The 18,658-nt window shown below is 31.9% G+C and overlaps 1 protein-coding gene across 2 annotated transcripts in view; it reads right to left on the bottom strand.

Moving 5' to 3' along the window:
* The window catches only part of LOC136981592 (uncharacterized), a 34,226-nt gene that overhangs the window by 8,800 nt on the left and 6,768 nt on the right, over positions 1–18,658 (bottom strand). For both annotated transcript variants that reach the window (XM_067277913.1, XM_067277914.1), the window contains 3 exons: positions 17,827–17,896; positions 10,990–12,408; positions 3,945–4,028 (listed from right to left, as the gene is read on the bottom strand). In XM_067277913.1, the coding sequence (XP_067134014.1) occupies positions 3,945–4,028; positions 10,990–11,893 (988 nt within the window). In that variant the 5' untranslated portion in view covers positions 11,894–12,408; positions 17,827–17,896. The remainder of the gene's footprint in view (positions 1–3,944; positions 4,029–10,989; positions 12,409–17,826; positions 17,897–18,658) is intronic.

Genomic DNA, 18,658 nt, shown 5'->3' with positions numbered 1-18,658 from the left:
TCTCTTCCAATCGTCCTCCTCGGCCTCCGATCAGCGTTAAAAGACGACATCAATGGTACTTGTGCTGAGATGGTGTATGGCACAACCCTTCATCTCCCGGCAGAATTCTTTCATCCTTCGCGGAAACTGTCAGCAGATCCATCATCCTTCCTCCATTGCCTACGGTCCACAATGCAGTCGCTTACGCCGACTCCAACATCCGCACATGTGAAACCTTCATACTTTGTTCATCCAGCACTTGACACCTGCTCCCACGTTTTTGTGCGGGGAGAAGGTCATAGAACTTCCCTGACCTCCCCTTGCGATGGCCCCTTCCCAGTTACCACGCGGACACCTAAGCATTTTACGATTCTAGTCAACGGAAAAACGACAACAGTTAACATCGACCGACTGAAGCCAGCATTTTTAGACAGCGAGAACGTCAGTACATCGCCAAACTCGTGCAGGACAACACGTCCAGACTCCCCAGAGCGACCAACGATAAACACTCCGAGTGACTCTGCGCCTACCAACACGACGACGACAACACGATCCGGAAGACGAGTCAGATTCAACCCGATACCTTTAACTTCATACCTACGGTACTGGGGGGGAGTACTGTGGCGATAACTTTGGTCATAATTCCAAAGGTCGCCACCAGGTGGAACACTGAACCCAACAAACTGGCAACCTGACCTTCGACCTTTCTCGGCTTGTGACCTCACTTTTTGGATGCGGACCTCGCTGTGTACACACGTGTTTTCCATTCTATGTCCGAATTGTACAATCGCGCCATATATCGTATATGTAATAAATTTAAGTTTTTTGTATGTAGTCTTGCTTTACATATCGTAAGTAATTAAGTACAAGCAGTGCTACAACAGGTTACTTTTCAGGATGCCAGCCGATCTCTCTCCATGAAATGGGTCTACAATAAGAGGTAAACTACAATTTATACAGAATCGTTTCCCGACTATACCTACGCGATACAATCTTTATCCGAATCAATTACTTTATTCAAAGAATACCAATAATTTACGACTAGATACTTAAGACTAAATATAACTAGATTATGAATATAATTAGGTGAAAAAAATGAAGTATAAGGACAGTGGATAGAAAAGGGGTACCCAAAAAAATCTGCAATAATGTTTCCGTTGTGGTGTGTTGAGGGGACAAAACACTTTTTTGAGATGATGGATAGACTTTCTCTTCTCTGAAATTCCTCCTATATTTGGTTTGAAGGGTTGGTAATATCTTCTTGTACTCTTATGATCAATGTTCTTCTCTTCTCACAGTCTGTCTTCTCCATGCAATGCTAAAATGCACTGGGGAGCTTTGTTTCCATGTCCATCCTGGTTGGATTTCTCACCCAGAATGTCACGTGCTATCCTTATTGCCCTCAGGTCACATTCTGTTCTATTGTTCTCAAGAGATTATCCATCACCACACCAAGAAAGGAGGGTTTGAACAAGAAAATTCCAGAAGGAAAAGACAATAACAGAGAGAAGGGAGGAAATATACAAAATTTAAAGAAAAATAGAAAATATAAAAAAACTATGGTGTGCAGTCACATAAGGCACCAAACCAAAAGGATAGTTTTTACTGGATGATTGCTATGGCAGGATGGGAGCTGGTCAGTAGGTCTTCTTCTATTCTCTTCCTAGTATGACCGCCCTGACAATTGGGTGTCTGACCATTATATCCCCATCAAGTGTGGGAATCTGATCAGGTGGCCAAAAGGGAATTAAAGAAAAGCAACTAACATGTTTAGGATTTCTTCTGATTGTTTTTAGATTCTCTCTGTGGACTTGGTTAAATGTCAAGTTTCTCACACTTTAACACTTGCTTGTTTTCACATATTTTCGACACTTTCTCAGGTCGATGTGAGGAAAAGGGACTGGTTGTGTCAAAGGCTAGTGAATTGTTTACTGTTAAAATAACATGTTGTAGTCTATTTGCAAATTCCATCCCAAACGGATGGGACTAAAGAAAAGCTACTTATAACTTAGCTTTTGCAAAAATTTCCAGAAAAACAACTCCCAGATTCTCACACTAATAACAAGTACAATTGTCATTAAGTCCGACTCCATTTGAGATATGATACACAATCCCCCTTAATCTCTCCATCCCTTCAACTTTTAATCACCAAAATTTAATAGCATCAATCTCCGTAATAAATAAACCTCCCTGCAAAATTTCAGAAATTTTCAAAAAGCACAAGAGTTATTAAGTTTCAAAGAGGATGAACAAAATCATGTCCCCCCATACACACAAACATCCACACATATAAAAAATACCCTCAAATTTTTTTTGTATTTCTTGATTTTTCTAGGTCCTGAGTCCAAAAGTGTAAAAATATGGGAGGTCAAATTTTAACCAATTGCCATACTTTCTCTGTTATATATAACAGAGCCAGGAAATAAAATAATAGAACTGGATATAACAATAAGTCTTCATTTTGATAATCCATTATCATCAAATCATAGGATTCTGAAGTGAATGAGTCCTGTTGAATATAACACGATAATAAACAAACAGTACCATCTAATTTTAACAGGGCTACAATACAGATAATTATTTATAAAAATATTATATAATTGGACTAAAGATAGGGGCAATTAAGTTGCAATTTTGTATTAAATTTAATAATTAGAATTAAGTTAATTAATTTAAAATATTCTGGAAGAAAAGATTGATCTAGGACAGGATTTGAATGTGAAACTTCTTATATGCAGATGCATTACCAATTATACTATCTGAAGATCCACTTGATCTTCAATCCAAACCAATTAATTTAGAAGATATAGATCACTTGCTGCACTAACTGGAAATGAATATGTGTATGCCCATGGTCCTCAATGGATCTCAGCTACAATGTTTTATGAAGTTTAAGGAAGTTTGTTAAGGAATGAATGTTTAAGGAAGTTAACAAAAAAAAAAAAAAAACATTTTACAATTTTTTTTGTTTACTTCCTTATGATATTTTCATATGTGAGTACTCATTTTGCTAATCTTGGTTTGTGAAATGGCAGTGAGAATAAAATTTGCTTAGGAAAAATAAATCTTTTTGTTTTGCATTCTGCTTTTGCTTTCCATAGCAAATATCTATCTGAACTAAGCTTAGCATTCTCCACAGCAAATAAGCGCTGAGTGATTGACTCTTAAATCCATACCATCACACATTGTGAACATTAAATTATTTTCTGTTTAATTGATTCTGAGTTTATTTTAACATTTATTAGTAATATTATATAGTTTGTTAAAATTATTTAATAAATAAAACAGAAATGAAGTGATATGATAAAGAAACTTTGCCACTTGTTAGATATTTGTATCTTAATATCTTCTTGTACTCTTATGATCAATGTTCTTGAATTTAGAATCCCTCTTGGTATTTCATTTTTTTTTTTTTTTTGTTTCAGTTATTTTAAAATTACATCTACAATATAATGAAGTGTAACAGAAAAACAATGTCTTAATATTTAAGATGGTAACCTTCTAAATTGCATACTAAGAAGTATTAGTGACATGTTTTGAATAGCTGATTAAAAGCATAAGGTATATGGTGATATGGGTTACGCAAAGGCTTTATTTCCATTCTAGCAATTTTCTGTGGGATATACATCATCATGGGTTACATGTTCTGCAGGAGTTATCCACATAAAATTACTATATATATATGTATAAACTGAATTTATCAAGCATTTATTTTATAGCAAATATATATATTACATTTAATTACACCTTAAGTCTACATGCTTAATTATATCTGATTAATAATAGGAGGGAAGAAATGAGTTACAGAAAACCTAATTCATCAAATATTTGCTATAAAATAAATGCTTGATTAATTCAGTTTATACATCACAAGATATACTCATAATCAAATACATATATTATGTATATAAATGTGATTATTAATATATGATGTTAAAAATATTTTTTATATTACCAGTACTTACGATTATCTGTTCCATCGAAATTTTCATCCTCTTTTGGTCCATACAAATTTCCTAAAGTTTCATTAAGTGTTCGTAAAAAAGGACCTTTAAAAATTTAAATGATTACATTACTAATTTATAAAATTAAATAACTAGAAATCAACAACACAATGTTCAAAAGTCAGTTTTTAAAAGTGAAACAAGCAGGTTTCTTATAATGAAATATAATTATAAATCAGACAATATTGCTTTTACATTTAAATTTTACTAGTAAACAAGTAAAACAAAATTTTCTTTATCTTTTGTGTTTCATTTTGTAAATTTAAAAAAAAATGAAATGATATAATATTTATTGTTGCATATACTCATTGACAAAACATTCAAACATCAAGAAGGTGTGGGAATTGAATAAAACTTTATTAGTGCAAAAGTAATGAGCATGGTACTAAGTGATTACCATAATAGCAAAAGGGACATTTCCTGTGGAAAAGGATACAATTTAAAGGAACCTTTAGGGTCTCCTCTTGGCTAAATAAATGTGGTGATACAGTCAAGCATGGAGGCATATAGGGGCACTATACACTATCCTGTGAAAGATTTGCACACAGATATTGCAACTGCTACTGCAGATCCTCACACTCTCACATGGTCAAAGTCAGCATACCATTTACTCCCACAAATGCTTGATGGGTGACAAATTGGAGATTAGACAGATCAAAAATGTGTGGCAACATGACAGGCATTCCTAGGAAACTCTAGCTGTGCCAAGTATTACTGAAAATTGGCTGTGTGATATTGTTTGTATTGAAATGAGAAATACACACGGTATAATTAAAAAAAAGAAAAACACTAAAACTTTATTTTTGTATTTGAACAAGAATTTAGCCCAACTCCAAGACAAGTCCCTTGAATTTCCCTTTACTCATGATACAATTATATACAGGGTTTCATGGTATAAAACTAGCTCCGTCACAAACCTTATGTCCTGGAAATAACAAACATAACAGTTCAGGACTTTACAAGCACGGGCTGCATCCTTAAACTAATCTTAACTTACTTATGACTAAAATAAGATGATATATGTACAGAAAGAGGAAGAAAAAGAAGAGATCTAAGACAGGGGTACCCAATGGTCTTGAATGTTCCTCTTGCACATTGATTGGATCCAACTTTTTTTGTCTGAACTTCTCTGTACTTCTCTGCGATTTGGGATGTTCTCTCAGAAGACGCCTCGAAGACACTTATGAAAAATGTTTCTCTGTGAGTTTCTATATCGAACACCACTTCCTCACACTCATCGTCTGCCGAAAATGACCAAGAGCTTTTTCTCAACACATCTGGTCTCCTCAGTGTCGACCCAAAAAGTCTTAATTTTCCCCCATTTTCCCTTCATGGCCTTCCCTCCTTCTATTGTTCTTACTGCCCCACCCTATCAGAGAAGGGTTTGGTCCAAATTTCTTGGAAAATGAAACAAAAGAAAGTCAAGAATAAAGAAAAGTGAAAGAATGAAATGAAACTATGATAAAATTCTATATAATACACAAATGATATGGCAAACAGCTGTGGCTGTTTGCAGCCCTGCCAGGAAAGACAGGCAACACATGAGGATGCCTTACAGAACTGTTTTCATACAAGATGACTCACCAGACCAGCATATCAACAGCATGCCATTCAACAGTAATGGCAGCATTAAAGCACTCACCAATGGTCCACCATATTATAATAATAGTTGTCTGTTTCCAAACAAACTAGAGATCTATTGCTAAAGATAATACACTGCCAATATGTAACAGTGCATCCTCTTTAGATGAGAAGGGCCCAGATGGTAAGATATTTTTCAAAATGGAAAATCCACTTGTCTCAATTTGACAATGCAATCTTTCTCAAACTCTGTCAACTATGTATGAGGTCTTTGACTGCATTGTTTAGGCATATCTGACTAAACAAGTCTGACTGCATGCCAGGTAATGCCAGCAGAACACCAAAAAATTGCTACACCAGTATTCTATAGTTATACCCATAGAAGTTCACTGTAATCATTTACTACTGCACAGTAGTCGCATGTTTGTGTCTTATCAAAAGGCTGGCTACATGGTGTTTTATGAGTTTTTTTCGCTTGTCTGACATCTAAAGAGGGCTTTGGGGAGAAGTTTCCACAAAATCCTCTTGGGAGACACTTTCCCTTGATGAATCCCCTTTGTATTGCAGTTGTGACGATTGTTCACCATGTTGAGAAAATAAATCTTACACAGTCATGCTTGTCTGAAACATAAGTGAATGCCAAATTTTGCAGTATTTGAACAATTCTATCTGGGTGCATAACTTTTTTGTCAATGAGTGTATTTTCAAATGTTTTATATCACAATGTTCTATAATTACTTAAACATACTATTTTCTACCATTTTTTCTTTCTTTCATCATTTCTATCATAGTTTAACTTGTATTAATGAAAAAATACAGTATATATAATAAATATATTTAATATATTTATAATATTGAGCATCAAACACAAGACCGTGTTATTTATTAAACACTTGGCACTTTTCCACTTCTATCAACTAATAGAAGTGGAAAAGTGCCAAGTGTTTAATAAATAACACGGTCTTGTGTTTGATGCTCAACATATAAGAAAACACGGTTTCAAGAATACCTAAATTATAAATATTTATAATATATATTATAAAGAATACACTATCCTGTGAAATACACATTAATATATTATAAATTCAAAATATATTTTCTTTTAGAGTCCTTGCATGTACAGAAAAGATACATTAGCAATAATTACCATAATATTTTAAAACTTCCATTCCATTTCAAGTAATTTTTAATTTTTTTGATTAATTGGAAGTCAGAGTACAGTGATACCTCAGTTTTGTCTATAATCCATCCAAAAACAAACAGAGAAATCTGAAACTGACGAAAGCCAAGGCAATTATTTCCATATGAATCAATGTAAATCCAATTAATTCATCTAGACACTCCGAAATACATACCAAAAACACATTTTATAGAGAATAAATATAGTGTTTAATACTAAAAACAATAAGAATTTAATATAAAATGAATATAAAACACTAATGTAATGAATATAAATGAACATTTAACATATTATATTCACTCACCACACCAGATTGTTTAAAAACAGTACTCACATCAAAACCAATAACCAGTGCGAAAACTTCTAAAATTCAAACGTTTTCGACTCCCCTTCTGGGATCTTCGTCAGGCTTATTTATTTTTTCGGTTGAAACCGGATTAGAAGGTTTTTTAAACATAAAGCGTTCTTTGCTTCCAAATAATTTGTAAAAAGGAAGCAATTCACGAGCCGTTATGAAAAATATAATTGGCCGATGGGGTCGCGTCGAGTGCACGTCATCATAAAATAACTTTTACTTATGAGTATATTACTTCATTCCCGATTCGTCCTCCAATAAGCACTGCCATGCTGTGGAGAGGTTTTTTCTTCCTTAAAATTAATGCATCCTGCATCACGATCTGCCTTAAAAAGCACGCTTTATGTTTAATATGCACAAGAAAGGGGTGTATCCATGGGAAGTCCACTGTCCAGAGATTTATGCAAAATGGTTATCAGGACATTAGAAAGCAAAATCCTGCCATCATTTCTCCCGAACATCCTATTGTATGGAAGATATATAGATGACATCATCATCCTTTGGAAGACGGAACAAGATCTAAAACAATTTGAAGAATCAATGAATAATAATCCTTATGGCCTGGTGGTGGAACTGGAACAACAAAGTAAGGAAAGAGTACACTTCTTAGACATAGACATGGAGATTAAATATAACACAGTACAGATGCAAGTCTACAGAAAGCCTACAACAATACTAACATACATTCCAGTGGATTCCTGCGATCCATTCCAATATAAAGTACCCGCATTTAGAGCGTTAATACATAGAGCCTATACCCATTCTTCAACCGCCCAGTATCTGTATAAGGAATTATCCTACATTAAGAGCATAGCTAAACAGTATGGTTACAGCAGCATCATAAGTGGGTTATGTAATCGATACAGCCATCAACAAAACACTCCGGAAGTTGAGGAAGAACCAAAGAGGGATAGCAATGAGGAAACCACTGAGAGAATCCCAATATCGTATAACCTGCAGCTAAAAGGAGTATACAACACAGTGGCTAAGAAAAAAGGATTAAAGATTATATACAGAAGAAACCCTTCCATATATGATATATTAAGGAACGGGAAAGACAGCTCTGACCCAAATAGACTCCCGGGTATATATAGCATTCTTTGAAAGACAAAAGATAGGATAGGAATTTACTTTACATCGGTTCCACCAAGCGGCCATTAAGTATTCGAATAAAAGAGCACAAGTCTGATATCGCACGTAACAAATATACAACAGCTTTGTCCACATATGCCACGAACCCGAACATAATACCATTTTTTGAAGAAACGCATATTATACGAACCACCCAACATCAAGAACATTTAAGAACATTAGAAGCGATCAAAATTTTTAAGGCAGATCATGATGCAGGATGCATTAATTTTAAGGAAGAAAAAAAACCTCTCCACAGCATGGCAGTGCTTATTGGAGGACGAATCGGGAATGAAGTAATAATATACTCATAAGTAAAAGTTATTTTATGATGACGTGTACTCGACGCGACCCCATCGGCCAATTATATTTTTCATAACGGCTCGTGAATTGCTTCCTTTTTACAAATTATTTGGAAGCAAAGCATGCTTTATGTTTAAAAAACCTTCGAATCCGGTTTCAACTGAAAAAATAAATAAGCCTGACGAAGATCCCAGAAGGGGAGTCGAAAACGTTTGATTTTTAGAAGTTTTTGCACTAATTATTGGTTTTGATATGAGTACTGTTTTTGAACATTTAACATATCATTTGAAGGTCTGCTGGCCCTGGAAACTTTCTTTTATCCCATGATGAAGCTAAAAGGGAAAGGAAAGCAATGGAATTGTTTGGCTATTTTTAAACTCTTTTTTGCTTTGTGGGCACTAAGAAGGCCTCTTTTAGCAAGCCCATTATGGGTTTGGCCAGGCCCACAATAGGGCAGCCGGGTGGTAAGGGATGGAGCCCAACATATCTGGAGGGACCATCACCAGAAAAATTTTTCGACCCATCCAGATTCAATCCCAGGCCCCCCAGAGTGGTTGGCTGCAACCTTAATCACTCGCCCATCTGGCTGTCATAGAGGAGTTGTTTGGTTAGACACGTGGGCTAATGCTCACACAACGAGAAACAACTCCACACTGAGTAGGAAAACATGTGGGCCACCCTTTGTTTTTGCAAAATTAGCAGCGAGGTTATATGGGCATGCCAACAAAATCCGAGGCAACTGACGAAAACAAAAACAAATTTTTCATGAAAAAAATCGACAAAAACCGAAACCGACGATAACCAAAGTCAACGAAAACCAAGGTATTACTGTAATTCAAATAATGGATTGTTCATCATTCATTGCATTACAAACACTTTTAGGTAAAGCCAACAGGTCTATTCATTTTAAGTAGAAATTTAAATGTATTTATCAGGATCCAGTAAGCCCTATTACATTTAAATTATCATTTAAAATTAATTCAATATACAGACAAACCTGTTTTTATGCGGGGGATAGGGACCGCATTAAAAAAAAAAACGCATAAAAAAAATCGCACGAAACTTCACGAGGAGCTATAAAAAATAGTTTTCGCAACACAATTAAAAAAATATTTTTTTTATGCGGTCAATAGGGACCGCATAAAAAAAGTCTCACATAGAAAATAACTCAAAACCGTATGAAATAGAATTTATTGACAACAGATGTCAGCACTTGACTGCATCGTCTGGTCTATTGTCTGTTTTACATATTTTTGTCCAGGTGGTGTTTTGTTCACTTAAAAAGTAAATTATTTCATTTTTCGCATACTCATGCAATAATATTACTATAATAAGTTCATTTATGCTATAATAAGTTTATTTAGCTATAATAAGTCAACGTGAGACATGACACACGAGACTAGTCGCCAACTATACCGCACAAATAAAAAATCGCATAAAAAAATCGCACAAATAAAAATCGCACAGAAAAAGACTGCATAAAAACAGGTTTGACTGTATTTATATTAAATTCTTACAAGAATTAAGAAGTGATTCAATCTAGTGACTATTAATTTCAATAAAATGTTTTCTACTTAATGTTTGATCCAATATCAACAAAAAAGCTTTATTGTAAAGTCAGCTATAATACACTACTGTTATACTATTATAATTAAAATAAACAGTTATAAAATTTCTACTGCTTTTCATCCTAATATTGTTTACAATAATAACTGCAAGCTTGTTCTTGTTTCATTTATATCATGGTATAAGAGGATTATAAATCAAAGCAATAATTAAATTTTTAATGTTTTATCAAAATATTCACTAATTCTGTTTAATTAATTGAGTTATCATTATCAATTCCTTCTTAATAACTTACAATTTTATGTCTATTACTTCCTGCTTTATGGAGGTCTCATAATTCTCTGCTATGTTTCGTAAATACTTTGAAATCTTTTGGCCCATCAAAAGAACTATAAATTTGAGAAGAAATTTCGATAACCATCAGATAGAATAATAATAAAAAAATTTTTTTAATAGAATTTAGAAAGAAGAAATAATAAACAGTATTCTATCTAATGTTTATCAAAGTTTCTTTAAAATTTATATTCTTGATAATAAATTAGAAGGCTAAAAAATACTTGGATATTTAACTATGATATATTTAATCAATCATAAGAATGTATGTTTAGAATTTGGAGAAGCCAGTTTTAGATTTACAAATCTAAGTTTAATTTTGTATAAAGTTCTATATTTCATGTAGGATATATTTTTGTCAGGAATATTTCATTAATCCTGATGAACATTAAATTAATTTGATTTCATTATTTCTTTTCACTCAACATTGAAAAAGACAATGAAAAACCAAGAAATATGTGTAGTGTTATAATGTGTCAGCCACAGCAAATTATTAAAAATATAAATAAAATTACTAATAATTTAATTAAATAAAAATATACTTAAATTAATATTACCATTAGAGTCTGCAGACCAAGCTCTCTCTCTCAATTTCCGATTTACTGTATTTTTTTTTTCTGGTTTAAAAATTACTTCTATAAGTCCATTACCTTCATCATTGTACATAATTTCAGCTTCTGGTGGAGCATCACGGGCTCTTACAAACATAAATTTCATAGTATCATATCGTGGTCCTTCAAGATATTCAGTGCTGTTACCATCTAATCTAAGTTTTGCAACAATGTGAGTATCCACAAAAACATCTACATCACATTGTTCTTTATTATCATTTACTAAAAATATAGTATAATTTTTACCATTTTTCATTTCTACTAGAACACCATTTGATGTATCATAAAATTTTCCAGGTATAATACCCAGTTTAAAGTTGCGTTCTTCCATAAAATTCACACCAAGTGGTTTCCAGTCATTCTTTGGCCGTGTCTTTAAAAGTCTTTCTCTAGGAAACCAAGATGACTTATTTTCTGTATGACTGTTTAGTTGAAGTGATGACTGATCACTTACTTCAGCAAGTAAAGAAACAGATTTTTGGACTTTGGTTTTATTTATTGTAAAGTTTGAAAAGTTATCAGTTGATGGTTTAATACTATTAGTAGCATAAGTACATGATGTTGACACAGGAGTATTACTACTTGCTAAAGGAAATTCAGATTGTTTTCTAGCACCATCATAGGAATCAGTAAAATAATCATTTGGACCTTTGATACTAGATGTTAGATGCTGAGATGTTGATGAATAAGAAGTTTTAGGTGGAAAAGAAGGTTGAAATCTTTCTAAATTTTGTTCATTATGTGCATAATATGAATAGCCATGTTTTAAATTTTCATCAGAATTTATGCATGAATCTTTTACTTGAAAAGATGTAGAAGAGTGTCCTTGAATAAATAAAGAATTATTCATCTTCTTGGAATCAAATCCAAAATGTGGTATTTGAGAATTATTTGTAGCATTGAACACATTTTGGTTATCATGATTTTTATTTTTATTCAAAAAAACTTTGGTATTAGCTGTTTGAATACAAGATGGACTTGATACATTTGATGAAGTGACAAATGAGTTTGTATCTGCTGTAGTAAAATTTAAAGAAGCAATTGTTGAATTGATATTCTCATAAATTTGATTTGAATTTGATGGTACTGATGCAGAAGAATAGATACAAGATGGGGATTTAAAATATTCTGGAGTCAATAAACATTCATTGTTCTCTTTGCTAATTTTTATGAAGAGTTTATCTAAATTTGTTCCATCTCCTGAAAGCTGATCTTTTTCATTTAATCCAATTTCATTGAAAGGATGAGGATCTTCACATTTCAAATTGCAATCTTCTTTATTTACATTTTCTTTGTCATCACTGCTTTCAATATCTTTATTAATAGTGTTGGTTTCATTTATAATATCTCTTTCATATTTTAAACCTGTAATGAAAAATAATATATTTAATATTGATAATTATTATTATTTAATTACAGTGGAAGTTCATTAATCTGACACCAAAAAATTCAGAATGTCTGGTAAGCTGGCAACCTCTGAAAAGTAGCCATTACTCTGAAATTATGTGATGATAATTGGCATATTAGGATTCCACAAATCATGAATTGTTTGGATATGTAATGTACTAAAGACCCTGAATATAAATACTGTAAATGTCTGGAAAATGATTATTATATGAATCATTATGAATATTAATTTTGTGCAATAACATGTTCATTAATGTTTTTGTAGGTTTCTTAATCAATTTTAAGAAGTATAGTCATATATTATATCATCTTCAGATTGATTAAAAAGCTTGTGTAAACAAAATTGAAAGCTTGCAGCAGTGTATTCTGCTACAAAATAATGCCTGTAATGCTCAGATTTCATATAATTTATCAAATTTTTTTAAAAATTACAAAAATGCCTGGTAATCCAACATTATTCAGATTGCTATTGCTGGATTAATGAACTTTACTGTAATATTAAAAATTTCATATAAGATTAAATAAGATTTATAAGATTAAAATATAGAATAATTTATAGCATCTCTTAATATATTCTCATATCAAATAAACTTCAGGCTTATATTTAAATAGTCTTAGATTAAATAATTGACAGTTCAGTGTTGTGGCATTACAAATAGCAACTTGTTAAAATTCAGATGTACTCGCAAGCACTTTCAATAGCTTATAGCTATCATCCTCAGGCAAAAAATTGAATACACTTTTTGAATTTTCGAATGATCAGCTTTTTAACGGACTTTTCAAATTACGTAATGCATGTATGTTAGACTCGTGTAACTGGTTATATAACAAAGAAACAAAGAATACACAAAGATTACATTGTCTTGACCAAGGGCGTCGCCAGCCAATGGGCCAGGGGAGGGCAAGATGATATAAATTGATAGAGGATATGAATTGTATGTAGGTAAAATAAAAACGATTCATAAATTTTAAAAAGCTTAAGAAGATTATTTTAATTAAAACATAATCTTCTTGGGTTTTTCGCGTGGGAATTATAAATCGGGCAAAAATGACTTAGCATTTAAATAATTTTTTTCGCATGTCTAGGGAGGGGCAACTGCCCCTCTGCCCCCTCTGGCGACGCCCTTGGTCTTGACTCACAGAAGGTCAGCGCTGGAAAGGGGTGTGTGAAACGAGGTCACCGTCCCCAGAGGGGTCAACAGCGGCACCAACCTTTTATTATGTAACGGAAGAACGCTTATAAAACATTGCAACACAATTCATTGTACGCAACGATGTCGTATAACATTTGACAATAATTTTGATCGTTGATTCCAACACATAGATGGAATTTAGAATAAAATATTAAAATTGAAATAATTATAATATTTTTATAGAAATGTGCTGTAATGACATAATCTCCCCAAAAATACTTAAATAGCTAATAATGGTGCCGTGTTTGGCTGTGGTATAAATTAGAAGGCAAAATTATAATTTGGCTTGTTTAAATAATGTTATCCACAGCTGTGGAATTTCCAATGTCAGTGCATTGCACAGTGTTACAGTGGATATGTAAAGGTTTCCCATATGAATATTATGGGAGAACCTTTACATATCCACTGTAACTCCCATTTTTGGTCATTATGAAAAACAGTCTTATATTTAATTACTATTAAGCAGCCGTGAGAGACTTTTTCAATATATATATTATAGTTTTTGACATAATTTATGGATAACCCTATTCTGTCCTCATTTTTCTTGAAATTTTTACTTCTTCTCTCCTTCTTGTTCTAGATTGTCCAAGTTTCTGTAACCCCCTCCCCTCTTCAGACATCCAACGAAACTCGACCACCCTTAAAACTTTTTATCACTTTATAAGTGAGATACCATATGTAGAAATTAGGGATTGCAATCCAGCAGTGTTTTCAATCCAGCTGGATTTTTGCTGGACCAACATCATCCAGCGTGGATCAAGCGCAAATGTATTTTTGGTGCAATAAAGTGTTATCTATCTATCTATCCAGCAATTTATGGTTTTTTTTTAAAGAAATAAAACATTTTTTAAAAAATACTTAAGAAACTTTTATTATTTAGACTGGTCACTATAAATCAGTAAAACTTCTTACACATTTAGGTAGTAAACTTAACTTTGGTTCGGTTTAACATTTGAGATAGAGATAATTAACTTTAAATGTTTAGTTAGATTATAATTATAATGTAATCTTTAAGTTAAATAATAGCAAAAATAGTTCTACTAATAAATTTGTATTAATATATTATAATAATGTAAGGACGGATAATCAGTGGCTAAGTGGCTATCAGTCTTACCGGTTTTCTTATATAGGCTCTACATATCAGTCTGTAGTTATTTATAAGTAATTTAATTATTAGTGTTAGTAAAGTAGTGAGTAAGTAATTAGTTATTATTATGACAATCATGAATCACATACATTCATATCATCATATATCTAAGATACTGATACTCATTAATTTAATTAACAATTTAACTAACTAGGTAGTCTCAGTTTCTCACTAATTTTCACAATAAAATTGCCTAGCCTAGCCCACTAACCATTTATAAAATAAAAGTTAAAAACTCTTACTTAATAGAATTAAAGTAGAAGTTATAAAATATTAGTCTTGTCTTGAATAAAATATTTTAAAGGATTAAATAAAATTAAATCTATCACTTCTGTTATTTTTTTTTACTTTTCTGGAAGTAGGATCTCAAGAAACAAATGGTATTGATGGTGTTGTCTCCCAACCTACTTCTTAATGTATTGCATATGTATCCCGCTGTGGAAAAGGCCCTTTCTGCCTCTACTCTAGTTGGTTTCAGGGTCATCAAATAATCATAAATCGTTCCATCACGTGATTTGTTGACTTCACAACCAACCCTAAATTAGAATTATGCACCAGGACTAGTAGAGGAGTTACTTATTTTATTTAGCGTGAAGACACTTTATTTAGCACATGCTGCACTGAACAGCAACGTCACTCTCGCCACCGAACGATAGCGCACACAGTAAAGCGGCAACACCGACAACGTATACTTTTGTGCCATTATTTAGAAAGTTAATTGAGTATTTGCGGATCCGCAGCACTGGATCCAGCACCACGTGCTGGATCCAGCAGGCCAAAGAATGCGCTGGATCCAGCTGAATTGCTGGATGAGGGATCCAGCAATTGCAATCCCTAGTAGAAATGAAACAGAAAAGAAATTTTAAAATAAATATAATAAAATGCATAAATTGTATAAAATTTAATAAAATAAACAGATGTCCACTGAAGCTCAATCTCTCCCCCTCATATCTGACTTGTCATAACCCCTCCCTCTCTTTCATTGTGGATGTCATTTATGAACAGTCCCATATATTTCTAAAAATGTAATCATGTAAAAGCCTTGTACATTTTAATTTTGCATGACATGCATCAGTTTGAATTGAATCTATTCTAAATAGTTTTTTCTATGTTCTAAAATGTTTCTTTGCAGTTTGTAAATAAGTAATAAATTAATTTAGTTAATCCATATTCATTTCTTAAATAGGCAAACTATATATAAATGAATGCAAAGAATGAATATATGTTAATTCAGAGATGGAAACTTTCTTAATCAGAATGCAAAATCAAATTTCAAAGGTGTATCCTATGACTGCAAGTTACAATAACTGTATACACTATGCACTATCACAAAAAGTGTCTTACAGTAAACAATAATATGAAACAATTTTCTAATATCTGTTTACATTAGCTGTTGCTGACTTTGAAAGATCAAATGACATGTCTGGATTAAAATAAAAATTTATCATATGCATACACACTTGTCAACCTTACATTATTTATAGATATAGATGAAACTGACTTGATTTTGAAATGCAAAGGCTGAGAAATAAAAACAAAATTTGTAGAATGATTGTCAACAAAATTAATGGAACTTTTAACCATTTATTCAATTTTCGTTCTCTTTATCACAATAATAAAACTATAATATTGGCTTTTCCTGCTAGACAGATTAGTAGTAGTAAAAATGTAAAACACAAAATAATAATCCATTTTACAATATATAATAAGCATTATTTAAAAAGTTAATTATCTATTGAAAATTTACAAAAATTAATAATTCCTTATAGCCTACAGCATAGAGATTTATGAAAAAATTAATTTTTTATGATTAAATCAGAAATTTCAAGCTTCCATTGAAATTCTTGTATGTGTACAAGAATTCTCATATGTCTGGCAATGCTAAACTCAAAAGAAATGTTAATGTTGAAGAATGCACACTTTTAAAAAATCTGTGATACGAGCAAAGCTAATTTAATTTTTCTTGGGAGTATTGATCATAAATCTATGTTTGAGAAGACAATGTATTAATGGGTTGTTGTGTTATCTTGAAAAGGCAGAGAATTTCTATCTCAGGCTGACAGATTGACAACTGCTTCCAAAGATGGATTCTCAGCTCAAAAGACAGAGGATTTGGCATCAATAACCTATAAAATTCTATCAGCTGTGCATTATTGATCTATTCTAATATTCTCTATAATGTTTTTAAATGTATTTCTTAGTTGCATTTGACAATCTTATATACCATATTTACTTGCATATAAGACAAGGTTTTTATCCATTTTTCACTGCTTCAAATTCCTAGGTTGTCCTATACATGCGAGCAAAGGATTCTTTTCATTTTTGTATAATTTTTGTAAACTGTGTATTTGCATTTTTTACTGGATTCTCACCTTCTGGTGTTTAAAAACAATAGTATTTTATCTGGGTCATTTGAATCGTTCTTGTGTATTTTCAGGAGTAAAGATGAACAGCAATAGGAAAAGCAAAGCTTTTGAATTGAATTCCAAAATTACACAGGAGCCTGATATAAGTTTTAATTCATTCCCATGTGAAAACAGATGATTATTTGGAAATCAGAATTCAAAGAAACTCATAAGTGTAATTGACGAAGAGTGGATTCGACTGTTAAGAATTGGCAAAAAAGGTTCCCGATTGTGCAGCTTTACGTGAACAAATTATGTTGTCGATTCTACAAGATTTTCCTTGAAGTTTAAAATGCCAGTAATTTTTGTGGGACAACATGTGCATTTACATGCATTTGATATTTTATTTGTTATTAAATGAAATAAAATTAGAATTGTATTAATAAATCTAATTTTCTTTATTTTGATCTTTAAAGTCACACCTCGTCCTATATGCAAGATCATCTTATATTTGAGTAAATATGGTAATTTTTTTTCTGAGAGACGTATGAATATTTTAATACATTAATGAAAGATTAATGCAATTTTATTAACTTTAAATATGATACCTAGATTATTCATTTTAATAATTTACAAAATGCACTGTTTTAAAAGCAAAAAAAAAAAAAAAAAAATAGATACACTAATCTACCTGTTGGTTTCTCCTGTAATATTTCTCTTTTTAAACCTTGAAGGTAAGGCTGCAGCTTTTCTATGTCTCTCTGTAAATGTAAATTTGATAAAATTATAATTAGTTTCATATTAATTATCTTAACTGCTTAACTACATCAATTCTTATAACAATCAAAGTTATATATGAACTACTATAATATAACTTATCTCGATATTGATATCAGAAAGAATTTTTAATGTTAACTATTTAAAAAGATTTTGTATTCTGAAATTCTAAGCTGATATACATATCAGTTTATAATTTTTAATGTTAAACATATGTGAGATCACTGTGTGCTGTATGACTGTGCTCACGGATTCAGGATGGAAATATTTTTTGTTTAAAGATGGTCAAGATCTTTCTAATGTTAAGATTCATGACAACAGTTAGGAAAGAAAAGAAAAATCACGTCCTAACTCGTGATATTTTCAAAATTATATCAATTCAAGTTGCTTATGAATCCAAGAGGGATTTGAAATCTTTCCTGGATAAGACAAAAGAACTAGACTGGAAACATTTTTATCATATATAAACATATTTATTTAATTCAATAATATAAGTACTTTCAAAAAATGATAAATATAAATACAACACAAACATTAAACAATCTCTAAAATAACAAGGGTCTTATCGAATAAATCTATTATAAGTATATTTTTTCTTAGCTATTTTACTGACATATCAAATTTATCTAAAATTGAAGAGAGAGAGTTTACAGGTTTGAGAAAATGCAATACCTCATTTGTTTTCTTCTGAGTCATTGACGGGGCTGACTGCATTTTCCTGTATTTGGCGGAACACTTTGTTTTTG

The sequence above is a fragment of the Centruroides vittatus genome, unplaced genomic scaffold (assembly GCF_030686945.1).
Source record: "Centruroides vittatus isolate TY-2023 unplaced genomic scaffold, ASM3068694v2 contig_782, whole genome shotgun sequence".
Classification (NCBI taxonomy): domain Eukaryota; kingdom Metazoa; phylum Arthropoda; class Arachnida; order Scorpiones; family Buthidae; genus Centruroides; species Centruroides vittatus.
The sequence above is the reverse complement of the archived record's forward strand: the minus strand, read 5'-3'. Positions and strand labels throughout refer to the sequence as shown.